Source organism: Bufo gargarizans, chromosome 5 (assembly GCF_014858855.1).
Source record: "Bufo gargarizans isolate SCDJY-AF-19 chromosome 5, ASM1485885v1, whole genome shotgun sequence".
In the NCBI taxonomy this organism is placed as follows: Eukaryota; Metazoa; Chordata; class Amphibia; order Anura; family Bufonidae; genus Bufo; species Bufo gargarizans.
In genome coordinates, this window is record NC_058084.1 from 487445589 (window position 1) to 487469937 (window position 24349).

The 24349-nt window shown below is 44.6% G+C and overlaps 2 protein-coding genes across 19 annotated transcripts in view; both read left to right on the forward strand.

Moving 5' to 3' along the window:
* LOC122937811 (zinc finger protein 569-like) overlaps positions 1-24349 on the forward strand; it is a 350216-nt gene that overhangs the window by 75105 nt on the left and 250762 nt on the right. For 15 of the 18 annotated variants that reach the window (XM_044292901.1, XM_044292887.1, XM_044292892.1 and 12 more), the window contains 4 exons: positions 6061-6165; positions 9783-9887; positions 9971-10094; positions 10171-10235. In XM_044292901.1, the coding sequence (XP_044148836.1) occupies positions 6061-6165; positions 9783-9887; positions 9971-10094; positions 10171-10235 (399 nt within the window). Of the gene's footprint in view, positions 1-6060; positions 6166-9591; positions 9597-9782; positions 9888-9970; positions 10095-10170; positions 10236-24349 lie in introns of those variants that run through there. The other 3 variants (XM_044292891.1, XM_044292897.1, XM_044292905.1) reach the window with 3 other exon arrangements.
* On the forward strand, positions 7-17196 carry LOC122937817 (gastrula zinc finger protein XlCGF8.2DB-like). Its single transcript, XM_044292914.1, has 2 exons — positions 7-585; positions 15216-17196. The coding sequence occupies exon 2, from the start codon at positions 15338-15340 to the stop codon at positions 16427-16429; it is 1092 nt and encodes a 363-aa protein (XP_044148849.1). The 5' UTR covers positions 7-585; positions 15216-15337; the 3' UTR covers positions 16430-17196.

Here is a 24349-nt window from a genome sequence, read left to right on the forward strand (position 1 = left end):
GAGGACTAAACAGCAACATAAAGAAATGTAACTGTCATGTGTATCACACACCCTAGGATTAGATACACAGCTCAGCAGACAGTATCACACAGGATAGGATTAGATGCACAGCTCAGCAGACAGTATCGCACAGGATAGGATTAGATACACAGCTCAGAATACAGTATCACACAGGACAGGATTAGATACACAGCTCAGCAGACAGTATCACACAAGAGAAGCTGTGATCCAGGCTCAGCAGGCTGTATCTCACATGAGAGGCTTAGATACGGCTGTGCTGGTCGTTCCCAGTGTTTGGGGCTCTGGAGATGGTGAGGGAAGCACCTGTGGCCCTCAGTGATGTAAGGAGAGGAGCAGGAGCCATATCTGGGTGTACTAACATGGCCACTGGAGGTGTAGGGGCGGGGCTAGTGCTGACTGACCAGTGTGCTGGGCGGGGCCAGCCCTGTGACGTCACACCGCAAAGCATGCTGGGAGAGGAAAACTCCAGGAACCTGAGGGAAAGAGGAAGTTCTGCTGGAAACGTCCTGTAAAGAGGCTCTGATGTCCGGACAGCGGGAGGGAGAGCCCAGGCATGAGGAGCAGGTCCCGGGGGACAGGGCCGTAGATAATTTTTTTTCCTGGGGGGGTTCAGCTTTCTCAAATTATAAGAGTCATCATCCACAGATATCTCCCCCCCCCCCCCCCATAACAGTGTCCCTGACAGTGTCCCTATTGTAAGACGGACCCGCCGTTCCTTATGTAAGTGACTAAGTGAGCTACTTGTGCAAAGTATATGTACTACTACTATCTAATAATTTATCACTAACTTAAAATACCCCAAATTGGGTCCTAAACTGAAAAATTTGGTCGCCAAATTTAAAATACATATAATTGCAATAAAAAAGACATGGAGGAGAATACAGCACCACATACCTGTTACATCCAGTGACATCTCCTGTCATGTAGACCTTCTCTTTCCTCTTCTCCTCCATTTGACCCAGACCGCCATGACAAATTCCTTCAGCCGCATCTCGTCTCTAGTTTGTAACACAGACACCGTTAGATTTCTCAATTTTTCCATCAACCCCCCCATCCTGGTGTCCCCACAGTGTCATCCTGCTGCCACCCCCAATACTGTGCCCGTTGTGCCCCCCAATGCCCCAGGAACTATACTGCTGAAAAAATAGTGACCCTAATAGATATAATTGGGGTAATTTATCAAACTGGTGTAAAGTAGAACTGGATTTCCAAAAGAGCTGTCAAATATGAAAGGTGGAATCTGATTGGCTGCTATGGGCGACTAAGCCAGTTCTGCGTTACACCAGTTTGATAAATTACCCCAAATGTTCCTATAGTTTTCACAGCAGCTATAATGTCCCCTAGAGACCCCCAGTAATAATAACACCCTATACTGTGCTCCAGGCAATAATCCCTGTTTAGTGTCCCCAGAAATAATAGAATTCCCCCTACAATGCCTCCCCAATAGCAACACCCCCATATAGTAATTTCCACCACACTGCCCCCACATGGTAATCCCCCATAGTAATTTGCCCCCACACAGTAATTTCCCCCAAACTGCTCCATATAGTAGTTTGCCCCCACACTGCCCCCACATAGTAATTTGCCCCCACATAGTAATTTGCCCCCACACTGCCCCCACATAGTAATTTGCCCCCACATAGCAATTTCCCCACACTGTCCCCACATAGCAATTTGCCCCCACACTGCCCCATCTAGTAGTTTGCCCCCACATAGTAATTTGTCCCCACATAGTATTCCTTCCCATAATAATTTGGCCCCATACAGCCCCCACATTCCCCCCCCCCCATGTACTCGATTTATCTTCCCTAATATGTCCTCCTGTGTGTACCCCCCCACATGTCCCCCAAAGTAGGCACATGAAAAAATAAAATAAAAAATGAATAAAAAAATTAAAAGCTAAATACTCACCTATGTCCAGGGCCAGGCGCTTGCTCGCAGAGGAAGGTGGGATGAGTCAGGCGCGTCAGTGCTGTGTCCCGACACAGGCGCGCGATGACGTCATCACGCGAGTCTGCGCCGGAATTTCACTACCGCATAGGCCTCAGGCCTACAAGGCTGAAGCCTATGGCGGTGATCGGCGACGGGACAGGGAGCTATGCGCTCCCGTGGCCCGCCGCAGTATGTGGGCGTTCGGGTCAGCGTTGGGCCTCCAGCTGAGGGGGACACTCGGGGGTGGGGGGGGGGGAAAGTTTGAACCCCCCTATCCCCCCCCTTATCTACGCCCCTGCCGGGGGAGCCAGGAGCCGCAGTCAGTAGTGCAGTGTGTGATGTCTGTCACAGCTAGTGCTTCAGTAGTGCAGTGTATGATGTCTGTCACAGCTGGTGCTTCAGTAGTGCATGTACTGGAGAGGTGAGAGGTTCTGATGATGTCACATTACACCATTATCTATGGTAATTACAGGGGATGTGACTGGAGAGGTGAGAGGTTCTGATGATGTCACATTACATCATTATCTATGGTAATTACAGGGGATGTGACTGGAGAGGTGAGAGGTTCTGATGATGTCACATTACACCATTATCTATGGTAATTACAGGGGATGTGACTGGAGAGGTGAGAGGTTCTGATGATGTCACATTACACTATTATCTATGGTAATTACAGGGGATGTGACTGGAGAGGTGAGAGGTTCTGATGATGTCACATTACACCATTATCCAGTGCTCCAGACTAAAAAAAATAGCTGGCAGCCATTGGCTCCTGAACTGAAAAATTTAGGAGCCAAATCAAATTTTTAGTCGCCAAATCGAAACCGAATCAAAATTTTGGTATCGTGACAACGCTATTCCGACCAGATCGGCATAGGGTTGTTTTGATACCAAAATTTTGATTCGCTTTCTTCACCATAAAAAAGTATTGCGATACTCAATACCACGCAAAAAAACCACCAAAAAAAGCCGCGTGCATTTCGCATTTTATGAAATGTTCGGCCCATAATAGAACAGTCCTATCCTATTTTTTGGGGTGACAAGGTGACTAAAAAATGGCGAATGCTCACCGCATAGGAGGTATTATTTAATAATTTAATAGTTTGGACAGGCTATGTAATATGTTTATTTATTCTTTATATATTTTATATGTAAAATTAGGAATGGGGGGATTTAAACTTAATATTTTAGGGTACTTTCACACTAGTGTTTTTCTTTTCCGGCACTGAGTTCCGTCCTAGGGGCTCAATATCGGAAAAGAACTGATCAGGCATAGCCCCCTGCATTCTGAATGGAGAGCAATCCGTTCAGGATGCATCAGGATGTCTTCAGTTCAGTCATTTTGACTGATCAGGCAAAAGATAAAACTGCAGCATGCTACAGTTTTATCTCCGGCGAAAAAAAAATTAAGATTTGCCTGAATGCCGGATCCAGCATTTTTTCCCATAGGAATGTATTAGTGCCGGATCTGGCATTCAAAATACCGGAATGCACCCGCACTAAATCCGGACCCATTCACTTCTATGGGGCCGTGAAAATCGCAGCATGCTCTATGTTGTGTGTTTTTCACGCAACGCAGGCCCCATAGAAGCTAATGGGGCTGCGTGAAAATCGCATGCATCCGCAAGCAAGTGCGGATGCGGTGCGATTTTCACTCATGGTTGCTAGGATGAAAGTCTATTCCCTGTATTATTTTCCCTTATAACATGGTTCTAAGGGAAAATAATAGCATTCTTAATACAGAATGCATAGTAGAAGGTCAATATAATTAACATTGGTGGCGCAGTGCGCCCCCCCAGTATGATAAACATTGGTGGCGCAGTGTGCTCCCCCAATATAATAAACATTGGTGGCGTAGTGCGCCCCCCCCCCCCCAACACCCCAGTTTGATAAACATTGGTGGCGCAGTGCGCCCCCCCAATATAAGAAACATTGGTGGCGCAGTGCGCACCCCCCAACACCCCAGTATAATAAACATTGGGGGGGCGCAGTGTGCCCCCCTCAATATAATAAACATTGGTGGCGCAGTGTGCACCCCCAACACCCCAGTATAATAAACATTGGTGGTGCAGTGTGCCCCCCCCCCTCAATATAATAAACATTGGTGGCGCAGTGGGCAGTGCCAATGAGGGTTAAAAAATAAAAATTAACTCGCCTCCTCCAATTGATCGTCTCCTGTTCTTTCTTCAGGACCTGTCAAAGGACCTGTGGTGACATCACTGTGCTCATCACATGATACATCACATGATTCATCACCATGGTAATGGACCATGTGATGAGCTCAGTGACATCACCACAGGTCCTGAAGAAACAGGAGACCGGCAGCTACGCGATCAACTGGAGGAGGTGAGTTAATTTTTTTAAATGATTTTTTAACCCTCATTGGCACTTCCCACTGTGCCACCAATGTTTCTTATACTGGGGGGGGGCACACTGTGCCACCAATGTTTCCTATACTGGGGGGGGGGCACACTGTACAGGGAGTCTAAGAAAGAATCGAATGAGTCACAAGTCGGATCTTTAGTTCTTTTCACCTGTGACTCATTCGATTCTTTCTCCCTGTACTTGTCAGTGACTCAGAGCTGCTAGTGCTTGCCTTGCCTCAGCTCTGATTGGTTGCAGGCCAGGGTGGGCGGGGCTGGCAGGAGCAGCTTCCACTCTAGGATCAGATTACACTCCTCCCAGCCCCTCCCCTCCCTGCTGCCAGCGGCTCTGCTGTTGTGTGCTGTGACGAGCTGACTCAGACTGAGAAGAACATCGGCGGCGGCGGGGCAGAGAACTGTCAGCTCCTGTGCCCGCCGCTGTTCAGCTGCAGAGCTGCCGCGGAGGGTCTAGTCGCAAATGGCGACAAGACTAAAAAGTCTTGTCGCCATTTGTGAATTCTAAGTCGCATTGGCGACCATTTTGGTCGCCATCTGGAGCCCTGTTATCTATGGTAATTACAGGGGATGTGACTGGAGAGGTGAGAGGTTCTGATGATGTCACATTACACCATTATCTATGGTAATTACAGGAGATGTGACTGGAGAGGTGAGAGGTTCTGATGATGTCACATTACACCATTATCTATGGTAATTACAGGTGATGTGACCGGAGAGGTGAGAGGTTCTGATGATGTCACATTACACCATTATCTATGGTAATTACAGGGGATGTGACTGGAGAGGTGAGAGGTTCTGATGATGTCACATTACACCGTTATCTATGGTAATTACAGGGGATGTGGCTGGAGAGGTGAGAGGTTCTGATGATGTCACATTACACCGTTATCTATGGTAATTACAGGGGATGTGACTGGAGAGGTGAGAGGTTCTGATGATGTCACATTACACCATTATCTATGGTAATTACAGGGGATGTGACTGGAGAGGTGAGAGGTTCTGATGATGTCACATTACACCATTATCTATGGTAATTACAGGGGATGTGTCTGGAGAGGTGAGAGGTTCTGATGATGTCACATTACATCATTATCTATGGTAATTACAGGGGATGTGACTGGAGAGGTGAGAGGTTCTGATGATGTCACATTACACCATTATCTATGGTAATTACAGAGGATGTGACTGGAGAGGTGAGAGGTTCTGATGATGTCACATTACACCATTATCTATGGTAATTACAGGGGATGTGACCGGAGAGGTGAGAGGTTCTGATGATGTCACATTACATCGTTATCTATGGTAATTACAGAGGATGTGACTGGAGAGGTGAGAGGTTCTGATGATGTCACATTACACCATTATCTATGGTAATTACAGGGGATGTGACTGGAGAGGTGAGAGGTTCTGATGATGTCACATTACACCATTATCTATGGTAATTACAGGGGATGTGACTGGAGAGGTGAGAGGTTCTGATGATGTCACATTACATCATTATTTATGGTGATTACAGGGGATGTGACTGGAGAGGTGAGAGGTTCTGATGATGTCACATTACACCATTATCTATGGTGATTACAGGGGATGTGACTGGAGAGGTGAGAGGTTCTGATGATGTCACATTACACCGTTATCTATGGTAATTACAGGTGGACATGGCTGTAGAAGTGATGGACTCTGGAATGTACATGGTGACATTTATTATTATGTCTTCAATGAACAGGATTACTCCACGGTGAAGAAGACGTCTAGTAATCTGATACATGAGAAGAACAATGAGAAGATCCTAGAAGTCATCCACAAGATGATGGAGCTGCTGACTGGAGAGGTGACACCGCCGGGAATGCTGGGACATTATACAGTCACAGCACTGGAGGGGTCTGGGTGATGACGGTGTCATTGTGTTGTCAGGTTCCTCTAAGGTGTCAGGATGTCACTGGCTGCTCCCAGTGTTTGGGGCTCTGGAGATGGTGAGGGAAGCGCCTGTGGCCCTCAGTGATGTGAGGAGAGGAGCAGGAGCCATGTCTGGGTGTACTAACATGGCTGCCAGAGGTGTAGGGGGCGGGGCTAGCGCTGTCTCGCGATACTTCGTGAAGCAATAACTTCGACTCATTGGAGCCAATACATTCTAATACTGTACGGAGTTCCTGCTCCTGCTCCGTACAGTATTAGAACTAGGTTTTATGCGCTCATCCCTAATTTAGACTATTTTCTACGCCTGAAACAGGTGTAGAAAATAATGAATGAGACAGGCCTGCCGCCCCGCCACCTTCCCTGCCCACAGCACAACCACTCTCTTAGACCAAAAACACCTTCCTTTAAGATCAGCCCCCTATATAAAACCCTAAATGAGACCCCCCCCCATCTCAGACCAAACCCCCTTTAGACCTCTGTGAGACCCCATATAACACCCCAGTTTTAAACCTCAGATCAGACCTCCATGTAAGACCCCGACCCAATATCATACCTCAGATAAGACCCCCAATAGACCTCCAGACCCACATATCAGACCTCAGACCAGACCCTGATATCTGACCCCCATTACACCTCCAGACATCCCCGTCAGACCTCCGGACCCCCCCACTCAGACCTCCGGACCCCCCATAAACCACTCCAGACCCCTATTGGACCTCTCCAGGACCCCCCCCCCCCATTAGACCTCCATATCAGACCTCAGATCAGACTGTAAAATAATAGTCACTTACCTCTCCTGCCGCCCCTCTCCCTGTCCTGCTGTCTTCTCTTCTCAGGGCCCGCGCTGCAGTCACCTGACCTCCTGCAGCGTCAGGTCAGAGTGCGCTCTATATGTCTTGATGCTGCAGGTGGCCAGGACACAGCAGCGCGGACCCTGAGAAGAGCGAGCAGGAGGAGGGGTAAGTACTGTACAGCGCTTCCCTCCTCCTCCTCCTCCTCCTCCACCTCCACCTCCAGACTAGTGAGCTCATCCATTATGGAAGCGCTCTCTAGTATTCCCTTTACTGCATCCTATAAAGGGAAAAGCAATGAGCGCTTCCATCTGTATTGATGGAAGCGTTTATTGCTTCTGTTCTGGCACCCCCCTATGTCCACCTGGTCATCACGATCCCGCCGCTGCGCTCTGCAATCACTCGGAATATGGGTGGGCGGCAGGGCTGCTCCCGCTCTGTGTGTGCACAGCGTCATCAGTATGATGATGCACACACTTACAGGTCAGGAGATGGGCCCCACAGTGCTGCCCCAGCCATACAAGATGACAAGCGGTGAGATTATCTCAGAAATCATCTCTCCACTTGCTGCCCATTAATGCCCATTGCTGGCCCTGTAGTGAGCGCTGCACTGCTTATTACAGCCACAGGCAGTGGCGTTTGTGAATATACTACACATATGCACTTAGTTTGATGCACGATTCCTTCGGCCCCATCATGCAGTGGAAGGGGAGTCCTGCAGCTAGAGGGGTGGGCACCAGGCAGGACTGAGCCCCCTGTACTGTAGCTGTAAGCACTGCATGGCCTGACAATCCTCCCTCTCCGACCTCAGCCCTGACTACACAGCTGCATCATATACACCAGCCCTGGGAATGTCTGGCTGCTGGATAAGAGGGTAAGGGTTAACCGGCACCACAGCTAGCCAAGGAGTAAGAGATGGGAGGGGGAAGGGAGGCTCTAACCAGTAGTAATTCTTACAGCAGTGTCTGCTCCTCTGGCCGGGAACAGGCTGGGAAGAGGAGCTTTCTTCTAGGCTGCTGTGTGCAGGACTGCAGGGCTGGCGGCAGTGCTGCCCACCGTCTATCCAGCAAGCACTGAGCTGTCCTGTAGTTCAGATCAGCTGATCACCGTCTGTGCCCTTATCTGCCCTGCGAGTCTGGAGTCCATGCAGAGGGAGGACTGTCACCCGCGTTGGCACCTCCTCAGGACACATCTTTGTCTGCACCCCCTCACTACTAGCCAGGCTGCCTGATTATAAATATTAGCGTGCAGGCAAGGGGCCCACCGGGGATTTCGCCGACTCCCTGGTGGGCCAGTTCGAGCCTGGACACAGCTGATGCTTCAGTAGTGCAGACTATTATATCTGTCAAAGCTGATGTGTCAGTAGTGCAGTGTATTATGTCTGTGGCAGTTGATGCTTCAGTAGTGCAGTGTACTGGAGAGGTGAGAGGTTCTGATGATGTCACATTACACCATTATCTATGGTAATTACAGGGGATGTGACTGGAGAGGTGAGAGGTTCTGATGATGTCACATTACATCATTATCTATGGTAATTACAGGGGATGTGACTGGAGAGGTGAGAGGTTCTGATGATGTCACATTACACCATTATCTATGGTAATTACAGGGGATGTGACTGGAGAGGTGAGAGGTTCTGATGATGTCACATTACATCATTATCTATAGTAATTACAGGGGATGTGACTGGAGAGGTGAGAGGTTCTGATGATGTCACATTACATCATTATCTATGGTAATTACAGGGGATGTGACTGGAGAGGTTCTGATGATGTCACATTACATCGTTATCTATGGTAATTACAGGGGATGTGACTGGAGAGGTGAGAGGTTCTGATGATGTCACATTACACCATTATCTATGGTAATTACAGGGGATGTGACCGGAGAGGTGAGACGTTCTGATGATGTCACATTACATCGTTATCTATGGTAATTACAGGGGATGTGACTGGAGAGGTGAGAGGTTCTGATGATGTCACATTACATCATTATCTATAGTAATTACAGGGGATGTGACTGGAGAGGTGAGAGGTTCTGATGATGTCACATTACATCATTATCTATGGTAATTACAGGGGATGTGACTGGAGAGGTTCTGATGATGTCACATTACATCGTTATCTATGGTAATTACAGGGGATGTGACTGGAGAGGTTCTGATGTCACATTACATCGTTATCTATGGTAATTACAGGGGATGTGACTGGAGAGGTGAGAGGTTCTGATGATGTCACATTACACCATTATCTATGGTAATTACAGGGGATGTGACTGGAGAGGTGAGAGGTTCTGATGATGTCACATTACATCATTATCTATGGTAATTACAGGGGATGTGACTGGAGAGGTGAGAGGTTCTGATGATGTCACATTACACCATTATCTATGGTAATTACAGGGGATGTGACTGGAGAGGTGAGAGGTTCTGATGATGTCACATTACATCATTATCTATAGTAATTACAGGGGATGTGACTGGAGAGGTGAGAGGTTCTGATGATGTCACATTACATCATTATCTATGGTAATTACAGGGGATGTGACTGGAGAGGTTCTGATGATGTCACATTACACCATTATCTATGGTAATTACAGGGGATGTGACTGGAGAGGTGAGAGGTTCTGATGATGTCACATTACACCATTATCTATGGTAATTACAGGTGGACATGGCTGTAGAAGTGATGGACTCTGGAATGTACATGGTGACATTTATTATTATGTCTTTAATGACCAGGATTACTCCACGGTGAAGAAGACGTCTAGTAATCTGATACCTGAGAAGAACAATGAGAAGATCCTAGAAGTCGTCCACAGGATGATGGAGCTGCTGACTGGAGAGGTGACACCGCCGGGAATGCGGGGACATTATACAGTCACAGCACTAGAGGGGTCTGGGTGATGACGATGTCATTGTGTTGTCAGGTTCCTATAAGGTGTCAGGATGTCGCTGTCTATTTCTCCATGGAGGAGTGGGAGTATTTAGAAGGACACAAGGGTCTGTACAAGGAGGTCAAGATGGAGGAGGACCAGCCCCTCACATCTCCAGGTAACGGACAGGACTAAATACAAATGTCCTGGAATTCTCTGTCTGTAAAGTCTGAGTCTCTCTGTGTCTCCTGCAGAGAGATCCAGTCAGAGGACAACACCAGAGAGATGTCCGCGTCCTCTCCTTCCACAGGATGGTCAGGTAATGTAAATTTTCCCTATCACTGGTCTCTGCTGCGGCCAGTGATTGGCTGCAGTGGTCACATGCCCCCATCAATGGGATGTTGATTCCCAGAGTCCCAGTACCTGCGGAGGCGGTCGTGGAGTGATGAAGCCGGCAACCAGCGGTGGGGATCAGGTAAGTATGAACCCACCACAAGTCCGGTCACTCTGAAGGGATCTGTTAAAAAAGGTTAAAGTTGGATGATGACCCCTTTACCGATCTTTTGTGGTCATGTAAAATATTTCTTACAACTTGTCCGACTGTCCTGTAACTTACAATATTTGCTTCACAGATTTTATATCAGGATGAAGATCTGAGCAATATTAATGCTACAGAGACAGATGTGAGGGGTGATGAGGAATACAAGGAGGACATTCCTACAGAGACAGATGTGAGGGGCGATGACCAGTGTGAGGAGGACATTCCTACAGATAAGAGCCCAGGTGAGTAGTGACCACTAAATGAAGCAGAGACGAGTCTGTAACTGTAATGACCCTGAACTGGACTTCACCTATAGCAGGTGCCTTCCCCAGGTACTTACAGTGTGCCCCAGTACTCGTATACCCCCAGGACTTACAGTAGGACCAAACTGTGTAACAGCCGGACCGTCCTATAAAGAATAATACAAAGCACATATCGCAGCACTAGCAGGTAAGAGGAAAGCCATGAGATAGGAACCCATCAGTAGATGACTGGACCAGGATGGGGATGGTAACCAAATGGTGGAACAAACAGATGATGGGGGTTATATGGTGAATGGATGATTGAACAGACAGTAAGTGACCCTTACTCTCTATGAATCTTTCCCTAGATCTTTCCTTAGACACTGACCTTAATACCAGACATCAGTAACCCTCAGCGTCCCAAAAGATATCTCTATGGAAAACCCTAATTTGTAATGCTGACTCTAGGACCCAAATATAACAAACACAAACAGTTAGACTGGACTGAAATAACCACAAGAACATCTACACTGATGAAGCAAACTAGGCGAGATAATAGAATATACAAGGATTACTGGATTCAGCTACACAGAGCTTATGCTATAACCCACAACCCCCTGCAGAAACCATGAATATTTAGAGAGAAAGTTACCTATAAGGAACTCCTCTCCAAACAAGCTGTGAGCTACAGCAAGAGTTCTGAGCAAGAAACAGATCAGGTGTGATAGCATAGCAACTGCCCCAAACTAATAGACAGGAGAAGATGAAGCAATGGGAGTGTTCCTGCTGATCATATCCTAGCCCACTACTCTAAAGAGGTCTGCATCATGACTCCCCAGCCCCCGCTTATTAATGTCAGGGTGACAGGGCTCTGCCATAAATCTCCTGAACGTGTATTGGTGACCCACTGTGCAGCATCCAACAGGCCTCATGTCACATACTCTCTGGCCTCCAGCTCAGCATCTTCTCCAGCTGACAGGCCCTAGACCCACACAATCTCACAGACCAGACACTTGTCCTTTTGGTGCCACATGTGGACCATCCACACTCTCGCACCTTGGTGCCAAAACACAGCTCTTCAGGATCATCTCTCTTCCAGGTGACACTTGAAAGTCCTCCCCTCTGTAATGGCTGTGGTCCTCTCGTGCTGATGGCCACCAGTCATCCACAGAAATGGCTAGATAACATTCTTCCGCATAGTCTGTGCTGCTTACTCTTAGGGTCCATTCACACGTCCGTTGCTTCTTTCCTGATCTGTTCAGTTTTTTGCGGAACAGATCTGCACCAGTTCTGTACCCATTGTTTTCAATGGGTCCTGAAAAAAATCGGACAGCTCAATGTCTGATTTTTTTTTCAGGACCCATTGAAAATTAATGGGTACAGAACTGGTCCAGATCTGTTCCGCAAAAAACTGAACAGATCAGGAAAGAAACAACGGACGTGTGAATGGACCCTTAGTATGATGGTCCATAGTGTCTAGCAAATACTTTTAACCTTGTAGGGATTATTTTACCGTCATATAATTAATCAACACCAACTTCAGAGGATAAAAGGTCTGGACGTTTCCTATTGTGGCATGTAGTTGTCCTGTTCTGGCTAGTTTACATCTTTGGCAGCTTCTGGAGACCTCTAATGACCCCTCTGTAGTTGGGGTGGTACTAAAACTAATGTGGCCAGGAATGTTTTTAATGGATCCAATTGACCAGTCCTCTTGCGTCGCACACAATCTGTCAGATAAGATGTACCCTAGTCGTTAGTATTGCCCTTTGGTATAGCACCCCTGCATGGAGGGCCAGCCAGACCCGCTGCTGGAGTAGTTGATTTCCTGAGATGTCAGTTTCTCTCTTTCTTCACAGCTGGGTGGATGTTCCTCCATGAGCCATTGTCTCACGTATCTCATGGTTGTCCCACCACTTCTTGCTTTTTCAGTCTTTGGTGATCCACTTGTCCCCTGGAGCTATTTGAGGCTCTGCACTGAGGATTGGGACATTCCCCAAGCCATGGTAGGCCATGACAGCAGTCGGCAATTCTATCTTCTCTAACCTTTTATTAGTGGGGCCACTGTCTGTTTCTACTGAGTTGTGGAATAGAGCATCAGCATTCCCATTGCTGTGGCCTGTCAGTATCATACCCTGTGTTTCGACTTTGTCCTCCTGGCCAATCACTACTGCTCTAAGGCGCCCACCCTGCCGGTTTCCAAATGCACTAGCTGATTGTTCTCGGTCCACAATACAAATTCTGTCCCCAACAAGATTCCAGAGAATGTACATGGTGAATGCTACCAGCTCTAGCTTCAGCAAAGTTCTCAGGGTTCTTCTCTCCACTTTTGTGCTCTGCACCCTGCCATCTTGAATTTAAAGGGAATTTTTCACCAGTTTTATGGTGTCCTAACTGATGGGCAAATAAACTAGTGACAAGTTCCCTTAGCAAAATGCTAGGTGCTTTCTTTAATTGACCCAGGCGTTTGCTAAAATCTTGTATTGAACAGCTCCAGCGCATGCCGATGAGTCCTGAATATTTATGAGCTTTGGACTTTCTCTGCCACTCTACTGCTAATTCTGTCAATCAAGCTCATGAATATCAGCACTCATTGGCATGCACTGGAGCTGTTAGAGCCCGGCAGTATAAAACTGGTGGCAGATTATTTTTAAATGATCTCTAACTTTTCACACAGCTTTGCATAAATCAGTAGTACGAGCGACCATAAGGAACTTTGTAATATGTGTTATCAGAGAGACCATGAGACTGCTGCACCTAAATAGGAAGTTTATACCTTTCAACGTAATCAATTTATTATTAATTATACATGTCAGTACTTTTCTGTAATGTCCTCCAGGATCCTGGGGCTGCTTCTCAGTGAATAATAAAAGGTTAGGAAGCAGATTCTCTTCCACTTTCTGGGTGCAGTCAATGATAGGTACTCTCCAGCTTCCAGCTCTAAGAAAACAGCAAAGAGAAATCCAAATAGAAGTATAGAAGTCATCTAATGACCAGAAATGGTGCTATTGATTAACGCAAAGTTTGTTGAAAGGTTAGGTAGGCTATAAAGAGACGTTATCCCATGACTAATGTAATATAAAATAAAATCGGATATCATAAACTACATGACAATCTATTTCTGACAACGCTAAAACCAGCCCTGTACCTCACATGGATCCAGAGATCTCCCCATTCATTTCTCTGCTGAATTTATATCAAGCTGACAGCTCAAGGGGAGTGTCTTTTCTGCTGCAGCTAAGGGGGGCGTGTCCCAGCTCTTCCAATCACAGCGCAGGAGGCAGCTGAAGGATGAAACTGAGCATGTGCGGCCATCTCGGTGAGCAGGACAAAGAAATAGGAAAAAACAACAAACAGCAGGTGGCGCTATACAGATACATTTTACTGAATAACTCGGTGGTTATGCAAAATATTAAATTACATGCAATTACAAAAGTATTCAGATGAAGGTGCTGGTTTGAAAAATGTTGAATATTTTTCGTGGGACAACTCCTTTTATTCAAGATTGCTTCCATCAGTATGCATGGAAAAAGGCTTGGTGTAGTCAGCATAGGGAACACGGTCCATGTGACAGCTGCATCTCCTGGGCCGGCTGTGGCTCCCCTGACCCGAACTATCATAGTGATTTATGATGCAGTAATTTCATATGTGTTCACAGGCCTATTCCAGTGTACATGCATCATCACACTATTACACTGCAATAGCTCCACCATCAGATACACGGACCTGGTTTCCCCAGGCCAATCACGATCGTGTGCATGATACTTTAACCATTAGGATACCAGAGGTTTTTTCCTTTTTGCATTTTCATTTTTCTTTCCTATCTTCCTCGAGCCATAACTTTTTTATTTTTCCATTCACATAGCTGAAGTTGTACTTTCTAATGCCACCATTAATTATGGCACACAATGTAGTGTGAAGCCATAAAAAAAAAAAAAAAAAAAATTGGGTGGAACTGGAAAAAAACCCCACAATTTCTCCACCGTTTTACGGGTTTTGTTTGCACGGTGTTCCGTTTGCGGCAAAACTGACCCATGCCCTTCATTCTCTAGGTCAGTACGATTACAATGATGCTCCATATGTAAAGGTTTTTTTATGTCTGGTGTAAAAATAAATAAAATAAAAAATAAAAATTATGACCTCCATAACTTTTTTTATTTTTTTATTTTATAGTTATATCTTCTGAGCTGTCAAGGGGGGTGGGTCATTTTTTGCAGGACAATCTGTAGTTTTTATTGATACCATTTTGGAGTGTGTGTGACCTTTTGATCACATTTTATAAAAAAAAATTGGGTAAGAGAAGCAATAAAAAAAATGGCAAATTGGCCATTTTTAGCCTTCTTTCTGTTACGCCATTCGCCATATAGCCTTTTAAAGGGTTTAACATTGACTGATAGGATAGCTGCCTTACATCTGGTGGCATCAGAGGCAGAGCTCATTTGCTCCCCTTTCTTCTAATTTTAATGTGACTGTTAGGAGGTAAAAAATTATACTACTTAAACATTTTTGTTCTTGGCAGGTGACTGTACCAGGAAATTGGAGGGACATCTGATATCTTCAGATTATAATCCAGGTGTTACTTCAGATACATACGAAGACCGTGACATTATCCCACATGTATCCTCAGGCCTTCACAGCAAAATGTCATCTGATTCATCACAGACTATAATGCAGAAGCAAAGTCACCGAAGGAGTGGGGGAGCCCAAAGAGCTCTAAAAGGGAAGACACTGTTTTCCTGTTCTAAAAGTGGCAAATTTTTTACAAAAAAATCTAATCCGGAAAAATATCAGATTATTCACACAGGGGAGAAGCCATATTCATGTTCAGAATGTGGTAAATGTTTTGCTCAGAAATCAAATCTTGAGAGACATCAGAGGATTCACACAGGGGAGAAACCATATTCATGTTCGGAATGTGAGAAATGTTTTAATCAGGAGCATCATCTTGTTGAGCACTTAAAAACTCACACAGGGGAGAAGCCATTTTCATGCCAAGAATGTGGGAAATGTTTTACCCAGAAAGCATATGTTGTTGAACATCTGAAATCTCACACAGGGGAGAAACCATTTTCATGTCCAGAATGTGGGAAATGTTTTGCTCATAAAACAGCTCTTTTTCAACATCAGAGAATTCACACAGAAGAAAAGCCATATTCATGTTCAGAATGTGGGAAATGTTTTGCTCAGAAATCAATTCTTATTCAACATGAAAAACAACACACAGGGGAGAAGCCATATTCATGTGCAGAATGTGGAAAATGTTTTGCTGTGAAATCAGTTCTTCTTCAACATGAGAAGCATCACACAGGGGAGAAGCCATTTGTATGTTCAGAATGTGGAAAATGTTTTACTAGAAAATTAGGTCTCCTTCTACATGAAAGAATTCACACAGGAGAGAAGCCGTATTCATGTTCAGAATGTGGGAAATGTTTTACTCAGAAATCAAATCTTCAGAGTCATCAGAAAGTTCACACAAAGGAGAAGCCGTATTCATGTTCAGAATGTGAGAAATGTTTTACTCAGAAATTACACCTTCAGAGACATCAGATAATTCACACAGGAGAGAAGCCGTATTCATGTTCAGAATGTGGAAAGTCTTTTACTCAAAAATTACATCTTCAGAGCCACCAGAGAATTCACACAGGGGAGAAGCCGTATTCATGTTCAGAATGTGGGAAATGTTTTACTCAGAAATCAAGTCTTGAGCGGCATCAGATAATTCACACAGGGTAGAAGCGATATTCATGTTCAGAATGTAAGGATGTTTTAATTAGGAATATAATTTTGAAATCCATAAGAAAATTCACACAGGGGAGAAACCATATTTATGTTCAGAATGTGGAAAATATTTTGCTAAAAAAATAATAATAATAATCAGGTCTTCATCAACATCAAAGACTTCACACACGGGTGAAGCAATTTTAACTTCTTCCCCATATCTGCCATACATGTACAGCAGAGAAGTTGCCAAATATTTAAAAGGGTTTTCTGATTACAAAAAATACATTAAAAACGCCATTATTGAACCTTACTCTATTATATAAGCCAGATGAAGTTCTGAGTGCCTTTTGACTCCTCCAGTATAATTGCGATCTGTGACTCGCACCCTGTGTTTACACCCCAGCATAATACTCACTGGGAGTGTCTGTAGCATCAGGTCTCCCTTTCCTTCCCCTCCCGACTGGAACATTACAGATCTAAGCAGGGTTAGCAGCCTCATTAATATTCACTTCAGTGCAGTGAATAATAATGAAGCTGTGTCGGATATGGGTTGGGGTGGGGCCTTCTTCCAGAACATATAGGTACATCTCAATAAATTAGATTATAATCTTAAAGTTAGTTTAAGTAATTAATTTCAAAAAGTGAAGCTCATATGTTCATTACACACAGTGATCTACACTCACCTAAAGAATTATTAGGAACACCATACTAATACGGTGTTGGACCCCCTTTTGCCTTCAGAACTGCCTTAATTCTACGTGGCATTGATTCAACAAGGTGCTGATAGCATTCTTTAGAAATGTTGGCCCATATTGATAGGATAGCATCTTGCAGTTGAGGGAGATTTGAGGGATGCACATCCAGGGCACGAAGCTCCCGTTCCACCACATCCCAAAGATGCTCTATTGGGTTGAGATCTGGTGACTGTGGGGGCCATTTTAGTACAGTGAACTCATTGTCATGTTCAAGAAACCAATTTGAAATGATTCGAGCTTTGTGACATGATGCATTATCCTGCTGGAAGTAGCCATCAGAGGATGGGTACATGGTGGTCATGAAGGGATGGACATGGTCAGAAACAATGCTCAGGTAGCCCGTGGCATTTAAGCGGTGGCCATCCCCCACACCATTACACCACCACCACCAGCCTGCACAGTGGTAACAAGGCATGATGGATACATGTTCTCATTCTGTTTACGCCAAATTCGGAGTCTACCATTTGAATGTCTCATCAGACCAGGCAACATTTTTCCAGTCTTCAACAGTCCAATTTTGGTGAGCTTGTGCAAATTGTAGCCTCTTTTTCCTATTTGTAGTGGAGATGAGTGGTACCCGGTGGGGTCTTCTTCTGTTGTAGCCCACCTTTCTTTCCCATTCTGACATTCAGTTTGGAGTTCAGGAGATTGTCTTGACCAGGACCACAACCCTACATGCATTGAAGCAACTGCCATGTGATTGGTTGACTAGATAATCGCATTAATGAGAAATAGAACAGGTGTTCCTAATAATTCTTTAGGTGAGTGTATTTCAAGTGTTTATTTCTTTTGATTTTGGCTTAAAGCTAACGAAAACCCAAATATCAGGATCTTAGAAAAGTAGAATATATAAGACCAATTAAAAAATTATTTTTATACAGAAATATTGGCCTATTGAAAAGTCTGTCCAGTATATGCCCTCAATACTTGGTCGGCAATTATTCTGCATGAATTCCTGTATCAATGAGGCGTAGTATTGAGGTGATCACCCTGTGGCACTGCTGAGGTGGTATGGAAGCCCAGTTTTCTTTGAGAGCGGCCTTCAGTTTGTCAGCATTGTTGGCTCTGGTGTCTCTCATCTTCCTCTTGACAATTCCACATAGATTCTCTGTGGGGTTTAGGTTAGGGAAGTTTGCTGGCCAATCAAGCCCACTGATACTATGATTATTACACCAGGTACTGGTACTTTTGACAGTGTGGGCAGGTGCCAAGTCCTGCTAGAAAATGAAATCAGCTTCTCCATAAAGGTTGTCGGCAGCAGGAAGCTTGTAGTGCTCTAAATTTACTGGTAGACACTACGCTGGCTTCAGGCTTGATAGTAGAACAGTAGAACAACGCTAGTAGCGGACATGGCTCCTCCAGCCGCCATTGACTATGGAAGCCTCACACTGGACCTTAAGCAGATTGGATTGTGCCTCTCCACTCTACCTCCAGACTCTAAACCTTGATTTCCAAATGAAATTCAAAATTTACTTTCATATGAAAACAGGACTTTGAAACAATAAGCACCAGTCCTTTTTCTTCTTACCCAGGTGAAACACTTCTGACGTTGTGGATTTCAAGATGGTGGCTCACTCCAAACGAATTGTAGGAACAGGTGCTGCTAACCCAAATTAGAGGACCATCCACCCTCTGGTCAGGTTTATACAATGGATACTAGAATAATGGGTGAGCACACTTCATTTGGGCTTAACAATAACATTTAATTAAATCAAGCAGTTGTATAATTCACAGGTGTGTAACATATCATAATAAAATTGTATAAAACACTGAAAAAACGCTCTAAAATCAGATAGAAAATGCAATATATTCCTAGCAGCACTTATATAAATCAAGGTCCACACAATTTAGTGGACACTGCCTGAATGGTTGCTATTTCACGCCATAATCAACTGGCTAATGGTGCCAGATTTCCTAGTGGTATAAATTGCAGTCCCATACAAATAAGTCCACATATAGATACAAATCAATATCCGGACTGTAACTATCGGTATTCAGGTTCTTTGATGTTTCATTGGTTATTTCAAAGTATGACTCTCTGGTACTATTATATTCCCAATAGGCGTTGACAGTACTTAGGCCCTCATTGATGATCAATATGTTTCTAAACAAAGTTCCTCTTACCTTCCTCGATGTTGAGGTAATTCAGGCGAGGGTCGGGCGGCGCGGGATAATGCCGGCGTCACGCTCCGTACTCCTCTAGCCGGCTTCCCCGAATTATCGCGGGGAGTTGGGACGGGACTTGCGTCTCTGTTTCGTCCGTACTGTCAACGGCTATTGGGAATATAATAGGATTGAGATGAACCTGTAGACTTTTACTAAAGAAATTTATATAATGGTTCTTCATCAGGATTTGAACCCTAGACCTTCTCTGTTAGAAGGGCTGAATTCTTTGTTCTTAAAAAGCTATTTTCTTCACAGGCTTAAAACTAAATAGTATATTACTGAAACGAAGGGAAAAAATTGTGCCAATCACCATAAATAATGTATTCACTGTACTATACAGTGTTATTAGTATTGGAATATCAAATACTTTTTTGTGATACTTCATGAGTATTGTACAAAAAGTTAATGGTTTTTGCATTTTTTTTTTTGTACCAATTTGCAGAAAATTGCAACTTTTACCATAAAAGAACAATAGCTAGAAAATAACATTTCTAATTTTTTCGCCATAACTTTTACTATAAGGATCATTTTATGGGACTCTGTGAAATTTGAACCCCTGACCTCCTGTACACTAAACAGCTGCTTTACAAGCTCCTCTATAGAAAAGTTCTGCTGTGACCATATTATTTTTGGTGATTAGTAAACAATGTAAATAACAGTGGGGGTGGGGGGTCATACCGTTTGTCTGAATAGAGCCCTGAAATCCCTGATGGCAGTCCTGGATCCAAGCACTGCTGGAAAAACTCTGTCCTAAGGCATGGCATCGTTGCTGATGTCACATCTACAGGGCAGGGTCCAGGAGAATAAGCAGAGCCCCGCCCTGAGTGGCAATGTCATCAATGAATAAAACAAATGTGAGCTCCTCTAGGCATATATTGTTTGTTATGTATTAGACTTATAGGTGTCAATCGGGAAAATATAAAATAAATCAAAGCTAAATATTCAAGTAAACCATAAATTATAAATACATTACCATTCCAGAACAATAAGCTGCGGGCCCAGCAGCAAACATATTAATGGATATTAAAGGGGTTGTCCGGGATTGGGGACATTACTCTAATAGTACAAGTGTGGCATACACATTACATACAAGCAGGTAGTACCTTTGGCACAGATTTCTGCAGCCCCGTTTTCATCTTTGAAATTCCTGGCCGGAAGTTACTGTTTTCTTCTCCTCAGTGACGTACCGGGTCCCTTGCAGGCAAGCAAAGCTTCCTCTTCCGCTGCTCAGGGAGCCCGGTGACGTCACTGGCAGCAAATGAATCGAGGTGAATATGGATGAGGGGGCGGAGTTACAGCGGCTGGCCGACATCCCGCTAAGCCCCGCCCCTTAACCACCAGCTCAGCCCCACCCCTTGACAACCCACTCAGCCCTGCCCCTCCAGTGGTGAGCTTCAGAATGAATTGAGGCGAATATTGATGAGGGGGCGGAGTTACAGCGGCTGGCCGACATCCCGCTAAGCCCCGCCCCTTAACCAGCTCAGCTCCGCCCCTCCAGTGCGGTGAGCTGCAGAATGAATTGAGGTAAATATTGATGAGGGGGCGGAGTTACAGCGGAGCAGAGAGACAGCTGTAACTACCTGATGCTGCGCTGCCCCAGGACCCACAGGGCAGTGCAGCCGGAAGTCAGGTAAAGATAAACAGATATATAAACAATGAGTGGGGAGCCACATAGAAGTGGCAAAAATAGCTGAAAATGTATGGAGGTCTTTACTTAGCTGTACATTGTGAGTAAACGTGTTTTTTAAAAAAAACATTTGGTCCCGGACAACCCCTTTAAGTAAGTAAGTATTAATAATAATTAAAAATTTTGATAAAAAAATAGCAAGAGTCCTTTTGGATAATGATATGGTAATGACTATATGCTTCTTAAAACAATGCTGTTGTCAGTATTTATATCAGTCGCTACAGGAGAATCACATAGGCTGCATTGAGCCTCAGTAAGTTGGTAACAATATAGTATACTGTTCACTCACCACCTGGGCCGTAGTGTTTGTGCTCATCTATAAAATATGCACAATAGTATATAATGTAACTTTAACTTAACGCTCCAGGTGTGGCATTTGAACTTACATTGAAGTGGAAACGCTTGTCCATCAATGAAACTGCGCGCATGCGCTCTGTTGACCATTAGCCAGCTGGGCTCTGTCGTGCCACTGCTCCGATACTTCGCGTGCAGAGTATGTTGAAAGTAATGTATGTAGGTCTTATCACAGGCAGGTTAGCTATATTCCTTAGTGCTTTAACATATCAGCAAGGATACTTCCTCCACCTCCCCTGTCCTTATACTATAAAAAGTGATAGATAATCAGTTCTCACCTCTCCTGTGTTCTCTCCTGTCCTTATACTATATACAGTAATAAGCAGGGTGTTCTAGTGATGATAGATAATCAGTTCTCACCTCCCCTGTGTTCTCTCCTGTCCTTATACTGTAAACGGTGATAAGCAGCGTGTTCTAGTGATGATAGATAATCAGTTCTCACCTTCCCTGTGTTCTCTCCTGTCCTTATATTATATACAGTGATAAGCAGGGTGTTGATAATCAGTTCTCACCTTCCCTGTGTTCTCTCCTGTCCTTATACTGTAAACGGTGATAAGCAGAGTGTTCTAGTGATGATAGATAATCAGTCCTCACCTGTCCTTACACTATAAACAGTGATAAGCAGGGTGTTCTAGTGATGATAGATAATCAGTTCTCCCCTTTCCTGTGTTCTCTCCTGTCCTTATATTATATACAGTGATAAGCAGGGTGTTCTAGTGATGATAGATAATCAGTCCTCACCTGTCCTTACACTATAAACAGTGATAAGCAGGGTGTTCTAGTGATGATAGATAATCAGTTCTCCCCTTTCCTGTGTTCTCTCCTGTCCTTATATTATATACAGTGATAAGCAGGGTGTTCTAGTGATGATAATCAGTTCTCACCTCCTCTGTGTTCTCTCCTGTCCTTTATACTATATACAGTGATAAGCAGGGTGTTCTAGTGATGATAATCAGTTCTCACCTCCCCTGTGTTCTCTCCTGTCCTTATACTATATACAGTGATAAGCATGGTGTTCAAGTGATCATAGTGTTGGACTACAGGAACAGCTGTAGTCCAATGCTGGAGGAACTATGTTAAGCCAACAGTAGATGGCACTATTTTAAGCATTACTGTTTATTCAAGTGCAGTTGTTCCAGTGTATGCACTGTCTGGTGTTGATGTAGATGTTCTTTCTACTCTGTCCTGATGATTTTACAGTTTAATGGTTGGTGTTTTAGTGGAATTGTTATTGTCCAGAGATGACTTGTGGGAGGTTATTACTACATAAGATACCAGAGATCAGTTATTATGAATGGGACATGAAAAACAGACAGGCAAGGGCCACAATAAGCTTATTAGTGGAGGACGACCAACTGATCCTGATCAAACAAAAGGCAAGGAAACTGTATAAGAAAGAAAAAGGCACAAAGGAGCATATAAAAGCAACGCTGGAGGTTGTTATACAACTAAGGTCAGTGAGTGAGAATATTGCTGTGCACTTTGCCTGATTCATATAGTGATCACTGATCAATGCGCTGGGACGGATCTGACACTAGAATTTGTGAAAACCAGGCTCCTAGATGGATATCCACGAAGAAAGGAAGTCATGCAGGACTCCACACAAGGTGACAGTGGAATCGCTCTTAAAGAGGACCTTTCACTACTCTACAAACGAAAAACTAACTATACCTGTTGGCAGAGCGGCGCCCAGGGGTCCCCCTGCACTTACTAGTAAGTCTGGGCGCCACTCCGTTCGCCCGGTATAGGCTCCGGTGTCTGCGCTCCCTCTGACTGATTTCTTGTAGGAGGCGTGTCCCTTGCTGCACTGCTGGCCAATCGCAGCGCACAGCTCATAGCCTGGCTATGAGCTGTGCGCTGCGATTGGCCAGCAGTGCAGCAAGGGACACGCCTCCTACAAGAAATCAGTCAGAGGGAGCGCAGACACCGGAGCCTATACCGGGCGAACGGAGCGGCGCCCAGACTTACTAGTAAGTGCAGGGGGACCCCTGGGCGCCGCTCTGCCCACAGGTATAGTTAGTTTTTCGTTTGTAGAGTAGTGAAAGGTCCTCTTTAAAGCTACAGATATCATAAAAAGGAACCAAGAGCATGTTTCAGATGCAACATACCGGGACACCTAAAGAAGGACGACAATATGGAGCGCAGAGTAGCAGAAGCTATGTACATCCTTAAGGGACCAAGCAAAAGGACAAAAGCAGTATCTCTGATCATGTGCAGATAATTGGAATGGCACATTTAAAGTGACAGTGAGATGCTGTAGGGTTGGTGCACTGACTCTGGAGCTACCAGTCACAGGACAAGTGATAGAAACTGCTTCATAGAACATGACAAATAACAAGAAAACGATCTAGCAGATAAATGCAGAAGGAACTAGACATGGGATATTACTGTGCCCCAATCAAACAGAAGTAATTAGATCCATACACGACACAAAACAAGGGCGTTGACAGAATTGCCATCTGGAAGAAAGGCCATAGGCTGTGAATGGAGTTTTAAAGGTAAAAGAACCTTGCTTACTGTGGCAGCCACAAAGAAAAACAGCACTTTTGCATAGTGAACTAATAGAGGACATTTACATGGAATAAACAAAGACCAAACTGGTATGAAAACTTCAGAGAAGTCTCTATGATCTAAAATAGGCTCCGAGAACATGGAAAATCAAATTAGTCCAAATCCTCAAGAAGACCTCGGCATTACATACTTAAACATAACTTTTACTTGATGTCCTTAAAATTACTTCCGGCTGCACCATTGTCACATGACAGGGTTGACCTTATTGGGGCGATTGCTCTGTATTACTGTTAGGCAGGGACTAATAGCCCTCATCCCAACCAATGTTTGGGTTTACATGGTAGGGCTATCTAGGATTATGTCCCCAGAAGATACACCTCGTTCGTCTTGACAGTAAGGACGAACACTGGGCAGACAATAATTGGTTTATGCACTTCAGGATCTGGTAAGACCATTCCA

What these genes read in the sequence shown, in the direction of transcription:
- LOC122937817 (XM_044292914.1), top strand. Translation starts at nt 15,338, where the DNA reads ATGTCATCTGATTCATCACAGACTATAATGCAGAAGCAAAGTCACCGA.